Below are 21,873 nucleotides of genomic sequence, written 5' to 3'. Positions count from 1 at the left end.
CCCCTGAGCACTGACTGTGAAGAAAGTTTCCCAAATTTTCTCCTGCTCTGACATCACAGCCTGTTTATCAGGGGATCAAACTGCTTTCCACAGTAAAGTGTATAATAATGCCTTTTAGGGATATAACACAGAAATTTCCATCTAAACAAGAATGATCAAACAATGTACTGTTTTCAAGTAATGACACTTTTTAAATCCATTTCTAAATCCATTTTAATCCAATTTATAAATAAAAGTTTAATCTCTGGTTTCAAATATGAACATGATCTTGCATGTTACAGTTAGAAAAAATGTCCCACATAAACTGATGGCTTCATAGGATTTATACATGGGTTATTTAATATCAAAATTACCATACAACACAACATCTTGGCTTGATTCTGATTGGTCAGAAGTTGTTGATTAACGTTCTACAACAGTGACTCTGACAGTAGTGGCGAGTGTAATTTTATGCTCTCACTGTAATATGTTATCATTGCTATAGCAAGATCTTACACAGGAACTTGTATGGCAGACACTACAAATAATAAATAATTATTTTATTGGAAGAAGTTTATTGTGCATATATGGAAGAAGTCTCCAGTATACAAGCTTTGGAACAGTCAGTAAGTTTTCTGCTGTCGGGATGGAGAACTTTATGCTTTCTGGCTTCACATTAACATGACAAGCTTATTCTTTCCTATAAGAAGAAACTGGCAAGAAGAGCAAAACCTTTATAACAGAAGCGATAACAGGAGTTGATTTGCTTTATAGCTATGAAAGTTATGTACATACTGTATATAAAGTAGGATATGTTGTTTATTAATGGGGCACATTTGCTTCATACTCCTGGGCTGGGGGTTTGATTCCCTCCTTTGCCTTTGTGCAAGTTCTCCCCAAGCTTTGGGAGTTTCCTCTGTGTATTCTGGTTTTTGTACCCAATCCAAAGATGTGTTGTATTATTAGGTTAAGTTGTCTTTATTTGTCACATATACATTACTGCACAGTGAAAATCTTTCTTCGCATTTTCCCATCCTCAGAGGTTGAGGTCAGAGTGCAAGGTCAGCCATGATGCAGCACCCATTGAGCATCTTCCGTCCAACGACCCAGAGCCTTAACCTCTTGAGCTATCACTGCCTCAGAGTTATCATTAGCATCTCCAGTATTATTGGCATCTCAAAATTTTCCATCGTGTGTGAATGGGGCTGTGAATATGTCTGCATTTGTGCCCCTTGACATAGGCTCCAGGTTGTCCACAACCTCTGCAGAATAAGCATTACAGAAAACGGACTGATGGATGGATGGGTTGATGGATGTTCTTCATTACTAAATTGAAAATAATGATAAATGTTGCCTAACTGATATGGTGTCACTAGAAATAATGAATTGCTATTTAACTTCTATAATATACGATGTGATAATGTGTTCTCCATGACAGATTACACTCTGAATAAACTTTGATACTAAAGAAAATGATTAAGTTCTACTTACGTCATCAATCCACATAATCCAGGCTCTCAGTATAATAGTGGCACTCATATAGCTAGTGAAAACCTCCTTTAAAAGGCAATGTCTATGCCATTTAAGAGTTCAGTCTTGCCATTGCCACTACCTTATCTGTAGCTGTCACTAGATGAGCGCACCAGTTCCAGCCTGAGATTTTAATGAAAAACTTCTTACATATCAGATGAAATGACACAATTATAGACCAAATAATTCTTTTACAAAAGAAAAAAAACGTACAATATGAATTTAGAATTAATAAATAAACTTTGTAAATCAAGACGTTTTGTGGATGTTATCGAGTTGGCATGGGTTTTTACACACTTACACATTTAGAGGTTCAGAGCTTCAGTGTATAGAACACACAGCATAAATTTTGCATTCTTCATAGAGGTCTTTAAAAAGCTCCTAAGTGTATTCTTCAGAATTCACAGAATTAACCACTTAATCTGTATATGACCTTTCTCAGACCTCTATTAGGAAAAATTTTATTTATACCAACATTACCCATAGCAAAGGTTCCATGAGATGTATTCATTTTAAACTTGCTGCTTCTATGAATCTCTGCTTTCAACCTCCCAGATGCAGTGTTGTGGACAGTGAGGTGAAGACATGATCCAAAATAATTCTCTCTTCCCTGTTTTTTGTTACAGGGCTTAAGCGCTGGGCTGTTGTTTTGAAAGGTCATGTTTCACCACTCTGGCGCGACACACATGGAGAGCAAGAGACTGATTGGCCCAAACAGGATCAGGGTGGTCTAGCATCCTGCTTGTCTTCATCTTCACTCATCCTTATGAAAACTTTAAGGGCTTTTCACTATGACACCCCATATGTTGGGTGCTGTAGGCTCAGTTTGCACCACCGAAAGTAAACAAACCCCTTGTATAAAACTGACAGGATTTGTCAAACACACAGTAATTCTACCACATCCAGTGTTGTTGCTATGACTGTAAAGTTGACTCATGTTGGATTGGACCTTTCGGCCCTCACGTTCTAAACATGTGTCACTGTGATAGAGCCCAGAGTGCCTGTATATTTCAGCTCTGGCCTTTTAAGCTCCCTATAAAAAAAAATTGTATTATAACATTCACTTTCCTGCACACAGCAAAGGGCTTCAGGTGCAAGTACAAGGATACTCAGTCATCCTACAAAAATCTGCTAGCACTATGAAGCTGTTTGGTCTTAATTTGAGAGAAGCAAGGAGGTCATGTTTCTATGTGGTCAAATTGTGAGAAAACCTTGGAAATATTCGTTAATGTATTTTTAATTAATTAAATAAGATTGTGTAGATGTGTTCATGTATAATCCTATGCAAACATTTTATGTGAATGTGTGAATCAATTAAAATAAAGAATGGCTATCATGAGCAACAGTGGTGGAGGGGAGTGAGACAAAATGGTGCATCTAAAATACAAATTTTAAGAGATACCTTACAATTACCATCACAAAATTGCTTCAAACTGCTTCCGGCCTGAAAGCAACTGATGTGGTGTATGCATCCCGCCAATGCCAGTTGATGTGTATATAATTGTAAATAAATTTAGCCAACAAGGGGATAGAATTAAAGGTCCAGTTTGTTAGAATTAAAATAGGTCTTTTAATTATTGATAAATCAGTCCCAGAATTTAACTGTCTAGGATACACATGGGAAAAACTTTCTGGTTGCTAGTGATAACAATCCAATTTTAACCAAGGATCCAGTCTTGACAGGCCATTGACTGGCCTTGGGACCACACACACACACACACACACACTCCATTCAAATATAGTCCACACTGCTCAGGCTGGACAATTGACTATAATGGTTGAAGAAGGTAGGACCTGTACTTTAGTATATTGCAATGACAGGAAATATGAAATGTGGTGAGTAAATATAGTGGTGGCAGCTGAAGCTGGTAAATGAATCTGCCTGTCAACTGCAGGAACAACCAGCTTTGGATTCATGAGAAGAAAGAAAACTTGAGATGAAGGGTAACAAACTGAAAAAACTGCTCACAGGATAAAATCTTTCCGCATTTGTTCTGCTTTTCTTCATTGTAGCTCTGAAGGAAAAGGCAGAACACATACTTCAGTAACTCCAACTAGATTTTCTCAACATGCGTTACTAAGTAAAGATTCTTGGCTCTATCTATTGCTATCTCAGGAGACAGTGAAAAAGAAGCAGGTGAATGGATGTGTAGGTGATGGGTCTGAGAGGTTAGGCTCATTGATATTCACCTAGACCATCAACCATCAGAAAAGTTTCTAGAAGACAATTTAGGATAAGGATAGGAATAAGAATAACAGGATAATAATAGAATAAGAAGCAAGGACCTTCCTTGTTTTGACCACAAGTGCCACAGATGCCAAAAAAGTTGATGTTAAAATAAACAGAAAATAATAGAAAAGCAAGTAAGCCTTGGAGGGCTTGCAGTCTTGGCAGAAATTATTATGTTTACTGTAGTATGTGGATTATAGTGAATCAAACTATCAGAATAGCCAGAATTGTCCTGTTAAATTAAACTGATATTAAATTGATATTACATTAACCAGAGGAATCTGTATGACACACCCATGAGAATTAGAGTAAAACATGAAGCCATGGTGCTGCAGTATTTCAAGTCTTATCTGAACACTGACATACTCATGAAGGTGCTGAAAAACTCTTTTACAGATGAAGCATTTCCATTCCATTACTGCATAGGTTGTCTTCGTTGTGTACATCCTCTGGAGTCAGGATGTAGCCTATATGGCCTATAAATAAATCCTGTCACCTTGATATGTGCCTTATGTTCTAGAAGCCTGGTTAACATTGCTCTCATGCAACAAAACAGACAGGGAACAAACAGGTCAGTTAAGACATGACAGCTAGCAAATGGGGTGTTGGTGAGACTGCATGGCATGACAAGGTGCTCATAATGAATGAACAATCTGTAGGTATGTATACAGACTGAGGGTCAGACAGTGATCAAATTTGTCTTATGCTGATTAAATTTAATTTCTTTATATTTGGGAAAATTGCTGGTTAGTGCAAAGCAAACAAAGACAATAACTGCAGAAGAAATTGGGGGGGGGGGGGGGGGGGAGAGAGAGAGATTTTATGGTGATAAATGCCAACATTTTTAAAACAGAGGCAAACAAATGCCTGAAGTCATAGTTGCAAAATTAAAAAATACAAACGAAACACATGGAAGAATTACTTTATTTAAACATACATTTAATATACAAAAGAAAAGATGGTTATATCACACTTACTTTGCAATTAAAAAAAGGAAGATTATTTCTCATAAAAGTGAAAAATGCAGTCTTATAATCAGTGTTTACACCAGCTCCTCACCTCCCTGTCCAGAGTTATATTCCACAGAGTGCCTGAACTTATGAAATGTTTTAGCATTTGTCCCATTAATCACTGAAGGAGCTGAGAACATTGTGTTTTCATTCAGCTTTCATCAAAAAAGCATGTCCTGTGGAGGGGCCTGAGAGCATGGATAAGACTGTAGGAAATCTTATATGTTAAGGCAAGATTTAGGACACTTGCAGACACCTGTTTAGTCTCACTCCATCTCGTATAAGCAGGGTTAAAATACATGACAGAGGAACAGGACAGGAAGATTGAAGATTACAGACACCCCAGGGCTGCTTTTTAAAAGTGTGATAGATTTTAATATACTGTGGTTTATTGTCCATAGAGTTTGAAACAGCATTTGAAAAGGCATTATATGACAAGTATGATATTCTTACAGAAATAAGAATAGATTGAAATAGAATTTAAACTGATAAAGAAAGGTATTTGTTTGTTTTTATATTTAACAATCCTGAAGAATAAATTGAGAAACTTGAACCAAAAATTGGTAAAATATACATTTTTTGATGTATAAATGTATCATTCAGTTTTTTCATCCAGTGTATTTAATAACCTCAGTCAGTAATACAATGTCAGTGTCTACAGATTCATGATAAGAACAAAAACAAATATAGAATACTTTTAGAAACATTTAATTGAATCATTAGCAGTGCGAATGTGTGGCAGTGGTTTGTGTTTAGTGAATGTAAAAATACTGGTTAAGGATAAAAGTCTGAGCAAAGTTGATTGATTACTGATTACTCAAGGGAGCTGTCTGTTTTGGGTGGTGCGTTGTCATTTTCTTTACGTAGCGCTAGAAAATGTTGTACCACCTTTGTCCAGTCAGTCACACTCTCTATACGTTTGGTTTCTCCTGTTTGGGGCATCCAAGAGAGGGGATCTGCACAAAACACAAAGGGTAATGATAGACCAGTAAAAACATTTTACTTTATAGTTGCACCCATCCCAAACCAAAGAAATCCTACATTTACTTTCAGTTACATTTGGGAATGAAGACAAACAATGATATGGAGTCATGTCATACTATTGTGGCTCTCTTCAGGTATGAACTGTATTCTAAAAACATAGTATGAAATGAATTAAAGAAAGTTTGAAACACTGATTTTCACAACAAACAGGAACACTGGTCGTAGGGTGCTGGACTATTGTAGGACACCATGCACACACAACCTCACGTTCAACTAGGGGCAATTTAGCATAGTCGATTCACCTAATGGCATATTTTTGGGAGGTGAGAAGAAACTGGAGAACCTGAAAGAAGCCCACATGGACACAGGGAAAACATGAAAATCCATACAGATGGTAAGCTACTCAATTGTACAAAATGGTGGTAGCTCAGTTGTTAAGGTGTTGGACTACTGCTAGGAAGGTTGTGAGGTTGTGGGACCAAGCTACCACTACTGAGCCTTTGAGCTATGCCCTCAACTGGACAGTTTTATAAATGTAAATGTGGCTACTTACCCTCAGAGAAGGTCTGTGTTCTTTGGTTTCCTCTGGTCCGAGAATGGATTTCTGGCAAATCTTCTGCTTCCTCTACAATCCTTACTTGATCCTGCCTCTTCAATGAGCATAGCTTTCCTGTGTATTTCCCAAAGTAGTACATACAAGCACCCCATTTAACATCAAATACTAGGGCCATTGCAATACCAACAGATCACCTCTGATAAACTACTTTAAAAAATGTCAGCCAATCAGGAGTTTAACTGTTATGTGTATGCGAAGGTGACTCATACCTCCACGTTTGCAACAGGACTTGACAAAGAAGAAGAGGTCAGTAAACAGATTGAATGGAGGTGGAGACTCAGACTTGCAGCTTATGTCTCTGATGAGGATAGCACGACCAAACTTCCATTCAGTGTCCGACTGATCCTGGATGCGTTGGTAGGTGTTGCTCATCATTGCAATGAGCAGGTTGAGCAGCACGATCACTGTTACTACCAGATAGATTCCAAAGACCAGGTTAATCAAGCCACTTTGTGTCGGCTTTAAATTTGTTAATTCCTTTCTATCAATTAAGCCAAAGAGAGTGAAAAAGAGCAAAACAGAGATATTCAGGGGGTTTGTCTGTGTCTCACTGGCATTTTTACTGACAAAGTTCAGTGAATCATTTTGTGTTTTTGAAGACACAGGTTGGGAGACAGCTGAAAAACTCAGCGAGAAAGCCATTAGGAAGAGCAGAAGGATGACAGTGAAGCGGCACAGATCCTTCATCAGATTTTTGATAATGATGGCCCATGGCCCAAACAAGTGGTGGAACATTAGGAACTCTAATAGCTGAATAATCCCCAGTGTCACTGCAACTGACAGTAGGATGTTGCAGGTGAACAGGCAGTGTGAGGGATCCTGAGGCAACAACATACCAGCTAACAGATGACTGAAGAAAGCAGCTGCAGAGAAGAACAAGAGAAGGACCCTGTTCCAAGCAAAACCTGAGCGCTTAGCTCTCTGTCTGAGCTCAGATACCAGCATCCCACACAGCCAAATCAGCAAAAGCCACTCATACCATCCTGGAATTAACTGATCCATATCGGATGATTTCATATATGGGTAGACAATGGTGAGGATGATGAAGGTCAGGAGAAAGATGTGGGACACCAGATAACTCATGAACTTCACAATAGGAATTCTGTTGAATGTACTGTTAGAGAAAAACATTTAGACTTTAATTGCAAAGGCTTTCTTACAGGTATCTATGCCCTCTTACGAAGGTACTAGGAAATATTATAGAATTTACTCAAAATGTGTCAGTTACAGTTGACAGTAAATATTCATATATTGAGGACAAACAAAATGAAGTACCTGTTTTTCTTTGGAAGTGAGAGGGCCAGCCAGAGAAAAGGACAAATCAGCATACAGAAGAACAGCAGCAAGATCTGCCATGACTTCCTCTGCTGATTGTCATACCAAATCTCTGTCAGGTACATCTGCACTGCAGGAATTGACACCACATGTTTTTGCTTCCCTTCTATCAGACAGTCCAGCATGCTGGCCCCCTGGTGGTCAACTGCCTTGAGCACCATTCCAGCATTCAGACCTTTAGCAGTGGATGCCAGATTTAAGAGGGTGGAGGCCATACTCTCACAGTGATCTGCAGCCTCCTTCAGGTCATGAGTGTGCACTTTCTTCCTTAGTGAGGCCAAGCTTAAAGCCCGGGATAGACGCACAGCTGTAGCCAGAGGAGCTCCTGAATATAGCACCAGCTCTTCCAAGGTAATGTTAGCATTTAGTTTCCCGCATACCATCAAATCAAAGACAAACTGCAAGGCAGTAAAAACACAACATGAAACATCAAATACAGTAGACCTGCATGTTTCAAACATGAGTCCTCAGAAACTACCGAAAAAAATTCCATGTGTTTTCTTTCTCCAATCAGCCTACAGTTAGGGGAACACTTATTATCTCTGCTCTGCTGCCTCACCTGGATCCTGCTACTCCAGTTCCTCTCTCTCTCCCGCTGCCTCACCTGGATCCTGCTACTCCAGTTCCTCTCTCTCTCCCACTCCCTCTCCTGTCTGCTCATTCTGCCACTCTAATTACCTGATGACATTCACCTGTGCTCCTCTCTCTGTCCTATATAAGCAGCTATTCTAGGCCTATTTCTTAGCCAGATTGTGCTTTGTGCCTGAGAGCCAACATTTTCTAGCAACCTGAATGGTTATCCTGTGAGTGTCTGACCTCTCTTCTGCCTGATCTCTGCCAGTTATGAATACCTGATGAGACTCTGGAATTGTTTCTTGATTAAGACTTGGGTCCTGTTTTTGACCTGAAAGCCTGTTCTGTCTGATACCTGGTTCTGATCCCTGCCTGTATCAGTAGACCTGGATTCTATCTGCCTGTATTCTGCCTGCCTCTCTATTACCCTAGCCATCAGTATACTTCTCTCTCCTGTCTGCCATTTTGGGAGTCCTCATCTCTCCATCATCTTGGATTCCCTCAGCAATCGCTCTCCTTTTCTCAGCCCCAGCACGCTGTGACTACCGTTTCTGGGTTCACTCTCCAAGAAACTGACTAGCTGCTGCTGTTACCACCTGCATGCTGAAGAACCCTCACCCCGAAGACTGTCCTAATAATAACTTATCCAAAAAACCTTTTGTTTTCGTTTCACTCCTGGTGTTATGAGTTTAAGAGTCCTCAAAACACTGCTACAAGTGTTACAAAAACTAAATATATAGTTGGGTAAGATTACACGAAGAGCTGGCAATATCTAAGGTATTAGTAAAAGCCATAGCATTTACCAATTATGTTCTATTCCTAGTGATACAAGAGTGATACTTTCAGGGCAAACCAAATGTAAATAAATTCACTGGGAATAAAAGGCGAAGGATGTGAAAGACATTAGCTACTGGCAGTGGTTTCTTTGGTTCATGCTAGGTAAAGTTTTACACTACATGCACACTGCCTTCTTTGGGCAACATTCAGATATTCACTAGCAAATCATAAAACAGTAGATTCACATACAACGTAGGTTTACATAAAACATTAATGGTCTGAATTTGTCCATAAACCACCCCTAAATGCTTTAAAGTAAATAATTGTATTAAGAGATGAAAACTTGTGTATATACTGTGTATTACTGCTATGTGAAATGCTAATGATTAAGAAATGAAAACCTAACTGAATACTGAAAAATACTCTATTATGGTCAAATATAAATAAGGATGAAAGTCTACAGAAACCTCTGAACCTTAGACTAAATCTCAGTAATTGAACTATCAGTGGCATAGATTACCCTCTAAAATAAAGACTACAAAGACCTAAAAGGGTGTGTAAACAACCTCCTTGTCCTCCAGCAGCTTTAATGTGTTGTTGCCTGGTTGCCGGAGCAGGAAGCTGAGGATGGTCAGGTGGTTCAGCTCTGCGGCATACTGTACTGCTGTACGGCCCTTGGCACACTCAGCCTGCACCAGTGCACCGCGCTCCACCATGAATTTCACCACCTCCAGCCAACCAGCTTTAGCTGCATAATGCAGGGCGGTCAGGCCATCCTAGGACAGTGGGACAGGTAAGATACATGCTGCTTTGTCACCAAACCTTATCTGTATATACACTACTCACAAAAAGTTAAGGATATTTGGCTTTTGGGTGAAATTTATGGAAAATGTAAAACGTTCACACTACAGTGATATGAAAGTAGAGCATTTAAGTAGAAGCATGCAATGGTGATTTCCTCATCTCAAACAATTTATTGAAACAAAAGCCAACAGTGGTGGGTATACCACAACAAAAAATGTCAATGTCTCAATAACTTGTCATGTGCCCTTGACCATCAATTACAGCTTGACAACGACGTCTCATGCTGTTCATGAGTTGACTTATTGTCTGCTGAGGCATGGCATTCCACTTTTCTTGAAGGGCGGCCCTCAGGTCATTGAGGTTCTGGTTTGCAGGGTTACGAGCCTCTACACGGCGACTCAGCTTATCCCATAGGTTTTCTATGGGATTCAGGTCTGGAGAAAGTGCAGGCCACTCCATTTGTGGTACCCCAGCCTCCAGCAGCCGTTCCCTAATGATGCGACCTCGATGAGCTGGAGCATTGTCGTCCATGAAGATTAAATTAGGCCTGTGTTGTTCATGCAGGGACACACTGACTGGATTAATGATGTTATTCGAGTAGTATTGGTTTGTCACTGTACCATTCACAAGATTCAGGGCAGTTCTGTATTGAGTAGACACACCTGCCATGACTAACACCACCACCACCAAAGGCTCGTCTGGTGACAACAGTGGCTGATGCATAGCGCTCTCGTTGATGTCTCCAACAACGTTGGAGGCCATCATTTCTGCTCAACGTGAATCGACTTTCATCAGAGAACAGCACTGAGGCCCACTGGTCCCTTGTCCAGCGTAAATGCTCCCTGGCCCATGCAAGACGATGACGCCTGTGCCTGGTGGTGTGGTCAGGTACCCTTGCAGGTCTTCTAGCCTGCAGATCACACTGATGTAAACAGTTGGTCTGACGTGACACTTGGGTGCCTCTCACCTCCCTTAAATGTGCCTGGAGTTGAGTGGCATTCATCATCCGGTTCCGCAGGGCACTGTTCACAATTTAGCGGTCATCAACATGGGATGTGGCCAAAGGACATCCACTTCTATGCCTTTCTGTGACTCTTCCAGTCTCTCTGTATCTGTCACAACCTGCTGATGACAATCTGTGACACTCTAAGCTCAGTGGCCACTTCCCTCTGAATGGCGAGGTACTGTTATTTGTTGTGGTATACCCGCCACTGTTGTTGGCTTTTGTTTAAATAAATTGTTTGAGATCACTGTAGCGTGAACGTTTTACATTTTCCATAAATTTCACCCAAAAGCCAAATATCCTTAACTTTTTGTGAGTGGTGTATGTATATGGTACTGACTTACCTTGTCCTTGTGGTTAATGTCGGCACCTTGGCACAGCAGGACCTTCACTGTTGCTATGTGTCCACCGTCAGATGCCAGGTGAAGGCAAGTGCGTCCCTGCTTATCCGTCTCATTCAGTAGAGAACTGGATTTGTTAAGCAGCAGCCCGACCACAGCTGTGTGACCACTCTCAGCTGCCAGATGCAGTGGGGTAGAATACTGGAACACACATACGGGGGGGAATGCAAGTCAGTGTTCATAAAGTAAACTTCATAGTGGGTGTTAAAGATTTCACATGAAATGAAAAATACATTTGCATACAACTAATTAGTAAGTGCTTTTTACCCATTAAATGTTTAATCAGGCACATTTACACCAACCGGGAATAATTATGATTACAATTATAATTATGACAGGTGAAGTGAATATCACTGATTATCTCCTCATCATGGCACCTGTTAGTGGGTGGGATATATTAGGCAGCAAGTGAACATGTCCTCAAAGTTGATGTGTTAGAAACAGGAAAAATGGACAAGCGTAAGGATTTGAGCGAGTTTGACAAGGACCAAATTGTGATGGCTAGACGACTGGATCAGAGCATCTCCAAAACTGCAGCTCTTGTGGGGTGTTCAGTGGTTCACTGGAGCTCAGTGGTCAGTATCTATCAAAAGTTGTCCAAGGAAGGAACAGTGGTGAACCGGTGACAGGGTCATGGACGGCCAAGGCTCACTGATGCATGTGGGGAGCTGAGGCTGGCCCGTGTGAGCCGATCCAACAGACGAGCTACTGTTACTCAAACTGCTGAAGTAGTTAATGCTGGTTCTGATAGAAAGGTGTCAGAATACACAGTGCATGACAGGTCAGGGCTGTTTTAGCAGCAAAAGTGGGACCAACACAATATTAGGCAGGTGGTCATAATGTTATGCCTGGTTGGTGTAGACTGCAATACACAATTACACAGTAACGATTTTACAAATGCTAGTAATTTTATTTAAATTATTCCTGAGGGAATTATATAATAAAAGCTATTTTACACTTTCCCGTCATTTGTCTACAGTTTATTTTTTATAGATTATCTATAAATGCATGAATATTTTAATAATTATTTTGCAAATATAGCATATGAACACTTGCACACACTGTTGTGTCAAACATTCACAGTAAAAAAAAAAAAAAGCTCTAACATTTAGATCAAATTTTTTTGCTGCTTTAGAAAAAACCCATTTATATCATGCTTTTGAGTCTCATAAAAAAGAAGGTGACATGGTTAGGCATTGTAAGATATAATATATATTTTGCTCTCTCCACAACACTCTACAAGTGTGCAAAAAGTTTTACCTTTATGCTTGTCCTAGCCTCAGTCTGGACTTGAGGTGAGTTCAGCAACAAGCGCACCATATTCTCATGTCCTGACTTAGCTGCTAAGTGCAGAGGTGTGTAACCAAACTACACACACGTACATAAAAGGAAGAAAAACAGAATATGAACAGTTTTTTTCTTTCTATGTACTAGCATCCAGAATAAGCAAGAAATAGAGTGGCTTAAATGTATACAGCTGTAAATGTATACAGTTATGAAATCTCTTGTATGACATCTCTTGTAAAAATTTTGGAAGCTGTGGACTATTTTTTAAACCAACAAGACTGTGTGTGTGTGTGATGTTGGTGCAGACTGGGGATACCTCAATTTCTTTGCCTTTCCTTGTGACATCTGTGTTGGGTCGCTGACTGCAGACTGTGGCTGGCACTTCAGTCAGAATTTCCCTCACAATGTCCACTTGTCCAGAGGAGGCTGCCACATGCAGGGCTGTTTCTCCTGTCTACAAACATGCATGAACACACACAATAAAAAGTATGCAATTTCCTCTCCCTTCAACACCTTCAGAGTTTTTAGTTTTCAAGGTATGTGTAATGTATCAAAATGAAACATCTTTGCTGTACTTCTACAGTACTACTCCATAAAGACATTCATTCCTCATTACCCATCCAAAATCACTCACCAAACCTACACACACACACACAAATACAGAGATGTTCGGAAGGCACCTTGGAGCTGTTGATCATCAGAGGTACACTTCCTTTCAGGTCCTCCAGGATTTTTAGGTGTCCATGCCGAGCAGCAAGATGGATAGCAGTCATTCCCTCCTGTAGTCAAATACCAATATATTGCAGTTTTATAAGCAGCAGGGTAAGTGCAGCACTGTGTAAGGCACTGTAGCATTTATTTAGGTGTGTTATATGTGTGTTTTCATTGTGCTGAAGTGCTGCTTGGGCATCTGGACTGTGTTAATATACTGTGTTGAGGTACTGAAAGTAGCAGACTCACTAAGTCTTCCTCTGTAGCTGAAGCCCCAGCCTCCATAAGAGCGAAAACAACCTCGTCATAACCCCCAGTAGTAGCCAAGTGCAGAGGAGATGAGCCGTTAACCTATGGAGACATACACTTAGATTTACATTATAATATAGATGAATTAAAAATTAATTTTTAGACATATTACGTAAAGAATGAAACACCTCAGGATGTACTGTTATAGATGAATAATCAACAACAGGGATAGTGTTATGTATTTTATAGTTTATATAGTGGTTTATGTTATGGGAGCCAGAAGCAGTCCCTCATCAGCATCTCTTGAAGTTAAAAGAACAAAAATGCAACAGAGAATCCGTAAAGCCCTCTGTCCTGTACACTTTATGACTGTTACAAAGAATTGATACTCCTTCCAAAAATACAAAATAAACATCGTCATTTGCATACATAAATACATGTGACTGGCCTCAAAAAAGCCACAACAGAAGATAAGTTAAATTGTCTTCATTTGTCACATAAATTACTGTACAGTGAAATTCTTTCTTCGCATATCCCATCCTTAGTTGTTGAGGTCAGAGTGCAAGGTCAGCCATGATGCAGCGCCCCTGGAGCAGGGTAGGTAAGGGGCCTTGCTTAAGGGCCCAACGGTGGCTGCTGGGGCTTGAATCCTGATCTCCCAGTCAACGACCCAGAGCCTTAACCACTTGAGCTACCGTCGCCCCTGATCTGCTACAAGATCTGCTACAGAAGCTGTTTTGTGATGAAGACTGGAGCAATCATGCAGCTTTCTAGAAGTTGAATTATTGTGATAAGTCTGTTGTCTACCAGTTTAAAACCCCTTCACTAGGACTTAGGAATTACACAAATAGGACATATATGGCAAAGTATAGAGAGTATTCTGTATATTGTATGTTCTGCTAAGACAGAGGGAAACCAAGGGTGTTCAAATCCACAGGGAAAATAAGGAGCTATAAGAAATAGATGTAATTAACTGGATAACAACAGACAAAAACTAAAACAGCTATCTTATTAATATATTGAAGATAAAGTGTGAAGCTTCACAGAGTATGTAATCCCTCTGGTTTAATTGTCACAAAATCTGGAATAACTTGTTTTTTGTGAAAATTACCACTGACCCTTGTGCCTACTGACCTTTTTGTGCAGTTTGGGGAGACTTCCTTGGTAGAACATGAGCAGTTCTTGGATGACGCTCAAGCTGCCCTTAGCTGCGGCGATGCTAATGCATGTGCCCCCCTGTTTATTGGGCTGTGTGGCTAATTCTGGCCTCTGCTTCAAAAACAGCTTCACTACTTCAGAATGGTCATGCTCTGCAGCCAGGTGAAGAGGAGTTTGTTCATCCTGAGAGAACACACACACGCTATCAGTGCAGTTGATAAATTTCACGCTACACCTGAATCTAATAACCACAGTAACAAAAAGCAAAAAGGAAGTTTCTTCAGTTGGTAAAATGACCTTGGGTAGGTTAAACTAGTTCCCATTAACTAATGAATAAAAAATCCATCCATCCATCCATCAAAAATGTACTAAAATATTAATTCACTGTATTTACCCACGTACTTGTATTGAAATGTTCCAGAAGGCTGAAACAGGCTGACATACAGACAATACTGAGTATATACTCACAATATCTGTGGCAGTAATGTCAGCTCCAAGGTTTAACAAACTGTTACAGACGTCTAATTGTCCACTGATGGCAGCCAAGTGCAGAGGAGTCTGTTTACTCTGGAATAGCAAATGGATCATTAAATAAGCATTCAATCTGATAAATGTATGAACATCCAAACATCTGAAGAGCAAACTATAAATTAATAACAGGTTGGCCATGTACTAATATGAAGTGGGAATAATGTTGCAAGCTTCTGGAAAGTGCAATGGGTATTTCACGTTTACATTTCTCAGGATTTATGCTGCATGTAGAGCTGATAAGTGCAAAAAAGTGAGCTCTGACCAAAGAGAGGGCATCAGTGGAGGCCTTGTAAGTCTTTATCAGCAGTTCGACGAGATGGACTGAACCAATCTGGGCACTCAGGTGAAGTGGAGTCAGGGCCAGTTTGGTTTTTGCATGCACAAAGGCATTATTGGAGAGCAGGATGTCAGCAATTTCTTTGTGCCCCTGTTCAGCAGCCAGGTGGAGAGCAGACTTTCCTTCCTGTATGCACACAATCTGTCACTGGTAACATCAACTCAGAAAGGCAATCAGACTCTACTGTAGTAGGAGTAAAGATGCAGGGTAATAGGGTAGTGTATAATTTTCAGTAAATAAGCCATTCACCTTTTTGGTATTGACATTAGCAAAACATGTTGCGCTTACATAAAGATTTTTTTCTAATTTGGCTCAAATTTCCTCAAAAATACATAAAAAATTCAAATCCCGTGGAAAAAAGGGATTTATCCGACACCTTGGCCTTGTGTAGAATAATAAAACTGGGGTTTTGCTCTGAGAATAAATTCTAAACCTTTAGCAACTTAGAACCCTTAAACATGCAAAGAACCCCTGAGAAACTGCTTGGTATGAGTATACTGTCAAAATCACATAGGCAAATGTTCTACAATATATAGTTCTAAAAACTACATTCTAATAAGTAAATGTCTAATGTTTCACAGTCTGGTTATTTCCTAAAACTAAATGGAGAGTCTAAACTGAAGTGCTGGAGCAACAGCTGGTGGTGCAACAACAACAAAAACCTCTGGTTGTTTGTTTCAGCCAATGTGATATTTTCCCAGGCTGCTGCACATATTCAGTACTGGCAATTATACAGAAACCCCACAGTCATTGTTTTGGTAGAAAACTGACAGTCACTTTATTCATCTCACCTCATCAAACACATCCACTCTGGCATTATTCTCAAGCAGCAGTTTCACTACCGGTGTGTGTCCCTGCTGAGCCGCCAACAGCAACGCAGACCTGCCAGTCTGTCATTCAAACACACACACACACACACGAATGACATAGGAAAGACAGTCAGCAGGCATTTGAAGGGAGAATTATTCCCAATGAAAAAAGGCAAAGAACTTAAACTACAACATAAAACATGGACATGTTGTAGACCTGATTAGATATAACTCAGAAAGCTTAGCTTCTGTTAGCCTGATAGCTGGCTGTTTTTCTGGAGTGTGAGTACCTTGTCCTGCTTGTTGATGGCTATATGTAGGAATTGGCTGGTTACATTACTGAGCATTTCCTGCAGCACTTCAACATTGCCAGCTCGGGCACAGTAATGGATCGGAGTTTCTCCCGTCTATGGAAGAACACAAACCACCACACACCGAAGAAAAAAATTACACCAGAAAACCCTGCTGAATTGGTTATTGATTCTAAGCAATTTTCCTCAAATGTACCTTATTACTTTATTAAGTTACTTATATACTGTCCTTATTCTTAGTCCTAATATCCAACAACATTATTTCTTTTTCCTCAGAATTTGAAAGGACACTTCTATTCATCCAAGCGATTATATCTTTTCTACAGGTCTCCAGTTTCTCCAGCTCTGTAAAGCTGTGTTGCTGTTAAGGATACTTGCAAGAGAAAGCCATTATAATGTTTGTGAATTACTTGTCCAATGGGGTGTTTATAGTTTATTCTGTATAGGGGGAAGATCATGGGACCAAAAACAGAACTTTTAGAGACACCAGGTATAGTTTATTCATACAAATGTATTCATCTCTCCCATTACAAAAAACATTTCCCAAAATTGATCAGATTATCATAAAACAATTCAAATTATCAAACCTATTTATGGACATCTCTACTAATTCTTCTAATTTTGTCTGGAAAAAAATACTTTCCTTATTCAAGAAATAGTTGCTTGAAATGATCTATCTGCCAATTGTAAAAAGTTAGTGTATAACAGAATCCAGTGTATAGTATTTGTGTAGTATTTTTATTTATAAGGGCTCTAAGAACACTGTCATATTGACATTTTACAAAGCAAATACTGACTAGACATTTAATTAAAATAGAATGTTTTACAATTCAGCCCATAACCAGGTTTCATGCATGTGAAAGACTGGCATTTTGTCACTTACCTGCCTGTTAGCTGCTTCAATGTTAGCACTATACCCCATCAGAGTTCTGATAATGAGGACATCCTCGTCATCTTTGTGCACAATGTTCTTCTCGATCTCAGCTGCCAGGTGCAGGGAAGTGTCTCCTTTCTGTAAGGGTGCATCATGCACAATTATAACAATGCTTTTGCATTATAAATCTGTTAATGTTTTTTCAGAGGGACACAAACACATAATTTCACATTCTGGTTATGACCTGGTTCTCTTTACAGACACAGAGTTCTGCCTCCTCTCGACTCCTTTTGCAGGTCAAAGAGTTTAATATCTCCTCCACCATATGAGCATGGCAGTGACGTACTGCCACATGAAGCGGGGTCTCTCCTGCCTAAATAAATAAAAAAAACAGATACAGGATTTGTTAAAAGCCTTCTGTTGGTGACTTACTTAAATTGCACAAGAGGTATGTGTTTGGGACACAGACACTGCAGACACTCTTGGCCAACCTGTCCATTCCTGAAGTTATTATAATCTGTACCTTACATTTGGTTCAACTTCACAAATGCCCAGTATCATTTGGGGAATGCACTTATTAAATCCACATGGCTTTTTCTGTACAAACTTAATTTTTGATCATATTTAATTTCCAATTTGAGGTGGTGTGTTATGTATAAAAAGGGTCCTTAAGGGTGCTTAAGACACAAAACAGTACAGTATTTTTTGTAGCAAAAATGGCACAAGTACCAATCCTAGGGGTATACCACCTCTCTTTTTAAGAATAAGAAACACTTTTTTAAATTATGATTTTATTTTTTAACTATTACAATCACCTTTCAGGGCCTCTCAGTCTATAAACATCAGACTGGTTAAGGTCATGTAGCTGCTGTGATTACAAATTAAACTTTACTGTGTGTAAACTTTACAGATGCATACCTTGGATCTCCAGGTAAGATGAGCTCCCTCTTCTACTAAAAGTCTCATTATCTGCAGATTTCCATGACGTGCCGCGATATGCATCGCAGTCTCACCATTCTAACAAAAGAATGCAGATACACAGTTTATTTAATCCAACCGAAGTGACAGAGCCATTCTTCAAAAACCTTCAACATCATTTCTTAGAACCACCTTTTTCTTGGGTGTGTCAGGAACTATAATGAAAGTGGTCTGTAATGAACTATAGAATAGTTGGAGTAAAAATCATGCGTTTTGCTTTTCTGACCTCCTGCTCTGTGTTGACCTCTGCACCACTCTTTAGGAGCATCTCTGCAACCATCTCACCCCTCTCCACCCTGGCTGCTATATGTAGAGGCGTCTCCATGTCCTACACAAACAGCAGAGACACACCTTTATTTGGAGTTCATATTTTCAGACTACTGTTGAGTAACTCATAATTCATAAACCAAAATTAGTGTAATTAGACCATTTTTGCATAATTCTAACTTTATTACAACTTAATTAGGTAATGAAATTACATTTTATAGTACACTAAGTTCTATTTTAGTAAATAAGGCTTGTACTCATTACACCTGACTGATGTGTGGCAGCTATATTGTTTACAAATGTGAACTTTTTTGTGAATATTTCACAATATTGTGAAATATTTTGTTAATTATTGAGGATCTCGTTCTCTACTAGCTTGCCTGCTGATTTGTCCACTCCACTGAAGGCTAGGCGAAAATAACCTCAGTTTATTAGGCTTTATTAAGGTAAATGTGCAGCTGAATGAGAAAGAAGACAAAAATTAATGGCTGCCTTTATTGCTTAAGTTGTTTTAGTAACAGAGGCCCCATTACCTTCCCTGCTTTGAGTTCCACCTGTGCACCCAAGCCCAGTAACATCTGCACCACCTGAGGCCTGCAGTTCTGTGCTGCGATGTGGAGTGCTGTCAGGCCCTCTTTAGTGGTGGCATCTATGTGTGCCCCCTTCATCAGTAGGACTTCCACAACAGCTGCGTGACCACATTTTGCCGCCTCATGCAAACACATTGCACCGTACTGACAATTATAACAATAAAACATCAGTACTGAAGCAGTCCATACATTATAAAGCTATGAAGTTGAATACCTATGAATACCTTGTTTGGCATGTGTAAAGGTACTCCTTTATTTATGAATGCCAGCACTGTCTTGGGGTGGCCATTCTGAGAAGCAATATGCAGTAATGTACTCCCATCCTGCAACATGATAAATCAGGAAACCAATCCATATTATTAGCTATTATATGCTAGATCTCTGATTTACTAAAGTAAGGAAATAAAAAGGCAACCACAGACTACAAGGTGGTGGTGCCAACTCATCACAGTGCAAAATCACAGACACACACACATACAGCCATTCACATACTACGGACAATTTAGAAACAACAATCAACCTGCAATGCATGCCTTTGCACTGGGGGAGGAGCCTGGAGCATCCACAGAAAAGCCCCGTGTCTAACCCCAAACCTGGAGGTGTGAAGCAAGAGTGCTAACCACAAAGCCACCATGTCCCCCTTACTGTCACAACTACAAGAGTCACTTCCCCTGTTCCCCATGTTAGCTCTGCTACTTACCAAACCGTTGTTCTGTCTCCATTGCCATTGTTTTCACTGTGTATGTGTAACGGAGGCCAGTGGTAGGTGCTGTGCAGGTAAACCTCACTACCCATGCTAGAGGCTCAGAGCGGGTGCTCGTAGTTTGTTTTGTGTTTTTCTCCTTTCTTTCTTCAGCTAAGGCTGACTGCCTTTTCTGATATTTAGATTTTGGAGTTTTCCTGTTGTGATTTTTGCCTGCTGTGTTGGAATGTGTGCTATCTAAAAAAACACATGGATCCTATGCTTCCATGAGTTCCTCACTCTTACAAAATTATTGTTTGTAAATCAAACTTTAACTAATTGTCTAACATTTCTAGCTCTACGATCCAGCGAGGGAAATTGCAGATGTGCAGCTTTGGGGTTAGAGGATTGAGGGTTAGGATCCTAGCACTTGGCCTGAACCTCAGTAAAACGTCTCCAAGTCCTAAGCTCAAGAAAATTAACTTTCAGAGGGGTTACCACTCTGATACAAATTACCACCCTGATCTGTGGCACATTGTCCGCATGCTGAGTGAAGAAACTCTGAGGTTTAAGTAACAGTGCATGCAGGTGTAGCGAGTTGCGCTAATTATCACCACAGGGTTGATGGCCGTAGATTTGCCAGAGAAGGCACCCACAATGCTACGTTTTTGGGATGTTAGAAGTGGACTGTATTGATTTTGTCATTTAATATTTTGGAAAGAGACCTATTTGTATCTCCACAAGCCCTTTGTTACATGCAATTCATTGAATTTTCTAGGTAAATTAACACTCTTTGTTTATAATCATAGTAAATCAGAAAACAGTACAACATCTTAATGAGTGTGTAAGGCACTGAATTACTTTGGTTCTTTCCAACACGTCAGACTTGAAACTCTCGCTTAAGATTTCAATCACATTGGTGTGGCCTTGTTCACCTGCAACGTGTAGGGGATATCTATCCATCTGATAGGGAAAGAAATACATCATACAGTAAATAGCAACTAGGAACTTAATCACTGGCAAAGTGCATATCAACTTGCATATATATATGAAAATGTCAACTATATAGCATTTTTGGTCTCACCTTGTCTGTGATGTTGGGATTTGCTAACTTATAGTAGAAAAACTTCACCATTGCCCGATCACCTTCCTGGGCTGCTATGTGAAGAGGAGTCTGACCTTCATCCTGTATGAATAAACCAAATCCAGGCTGCTCATTTAACCATTTGGCATTGTACTACTACAGTATGAGCCAAGCCATACACCTAAAATCCCTCAATATTATGTTCTCAATTGAAATTCCAGGTCTAAATAGCATGAATACACACAGTGAAAACTGGGTCAGTATTTTAACCTCAGAAGTACTTTTTCTTTGCTTAGAAATAATACACTACATTACGTCCACAGCCACTTTCTGAAAATGTGCAGTATTTCGTACAGAGATTTTTGGAAATCTAGAACAAATTGCATAACTAACTAACTAAATAAAATACATATAACATTACATAAATAATTATATGAACTGGCCAACCTCCTGCCTCACCTCTCAACAGTTTTCACTCCTTCCTTAAGCCCTACCACTAATACCAGGTCGGGTAATTACCAGTGTACCTTTGGAATTTTAGTCCCATCTGAATCCATCATTTAAATTATTTTCTCAGATTGCACCAGTCCCTCATATGGAAGTATTTGTCTTTTAGCTACTATGAACAGACGTGTAAAAATAACCTATACACTACCAGTCAAAAGTTTGGACACACCTTTTAATTTAATGTTTTTTGTTTAGGGATTTATTTTCTACATTCAAGAACAATACTGGATATTTCAAAGCTATGAAATAACACACA

General features: G+C 39.6%; 1 protein-coding gene across 2 annotated transcripts in view; it reads right to left on the bottom strand.

The window, feature by feature from the left end:
- Positions 1–4,655: 4,655 nt before the first annotated feature.
- Positions 4,656–21,873, bottom strand: part of trpn1 (transient receptor potential cation channel, subfamily N, member 1) — a 32,853-nt gene continuing 15,635 nt past the window's right edge. Inside the window, exons 7-29 of one of the 2 annotated variants that reach the window (XM_058378437.1) lie at positions 21,111–21,212; positions 20,888–20,989; positions 19,569–19,667; positions 19,288–19,488; positions 18,714–18,815; positions 18,428–18,526; positions 17,754–17,882; positions 17,519–17,647; positions 16,615–16,731; positions 16,307–16,405; positions 15,441–15,641; positions 15,116–15,214; positions 14,624–14,830; positions 13,490–13,591; positions 13,210–13,308; positions 12,846–12,983; positions 12,503–12,610; positions 11,186–11,383; positions 9,601–9,810; positions 7,625–8,082; positions 6,559–7,463; positions 6,287–6,403; positions 4,656–5,705 (exon numbers count right to left, since the gene is read on the bottom strand). In XM_058378437.1, coding sequence (XP_058234420.1) covers positions 5,563–5,705; positions 6,287–6,403; positions 6,559–7,463; positions 7,625–8,082; positions 9,601–9,810; positions 11,186–11,383; positions 12,503–12,610; positions 12,846–12,983; positions 13,210–13,308; positions 13,490–13,591; positions 14,624–14,830; positions 15,116–15,214; positions 15,441–15,641; positions 16,307–16,405; positions 16,615–16,731; positions 17,519–17,647; positions 17,754–17,882; positions 18,428–18,526; positions 18,714–18,815; positions 19,288–19,488; positions 19,569–19,667; positions 20,888–20,989; positions 21,111–21,212 — 4,164 coding nt within the window. In that variant the 3' untranslated portion in view covers positions 4,656–5,562. The remainder of the gene's footprint in view (positions 5,706–6,286; positions 6,404–6,558; positions 7,464–7,624; positions 8,083–9,600; positions 9,811–11,185; positions 11,384–12,502; positions 12,611–12,845; positions 12,984–13,209; positions 13,309–13,489; positions 13,592–14,623; positions 14,831–15,115; positions 15,215–15,440; positions 15,642–16,306; positions 16,406–16,614; positions 16,732–17,518; positions 17,648–17,753; positions 17,883–18,427; positions 18,527–18,713; positions 18,816–19,287; positions 19,489–19,568; positions 19,668–20,887; positions 20,990–21,110; positions 21,213–21,873) is intronic. The other variant, XM_058378438.1, reaches the window with a different exon arrangement.

Source organism: Hemibagrus wyckioides, linkage group LG24, assembly GCF_019097595.1.
Source record: "Hemibagrus wyckioides isolate EC202008001 linkage group LG24, SWU_Hwy_1.0, whole genome shotgun sequence".
NCBI classification, from domain to species: Eukaryota; Metazoa; Chordata; class Actinopteri; order Siluriformes; family Bagridae; genus Hemibagrus; species Hemibagrus wyckioides.
Note: the sequence above shows the minus strand (reverse complement) of the source record. Positions and strands in the feature narration are given on the sequence as shown.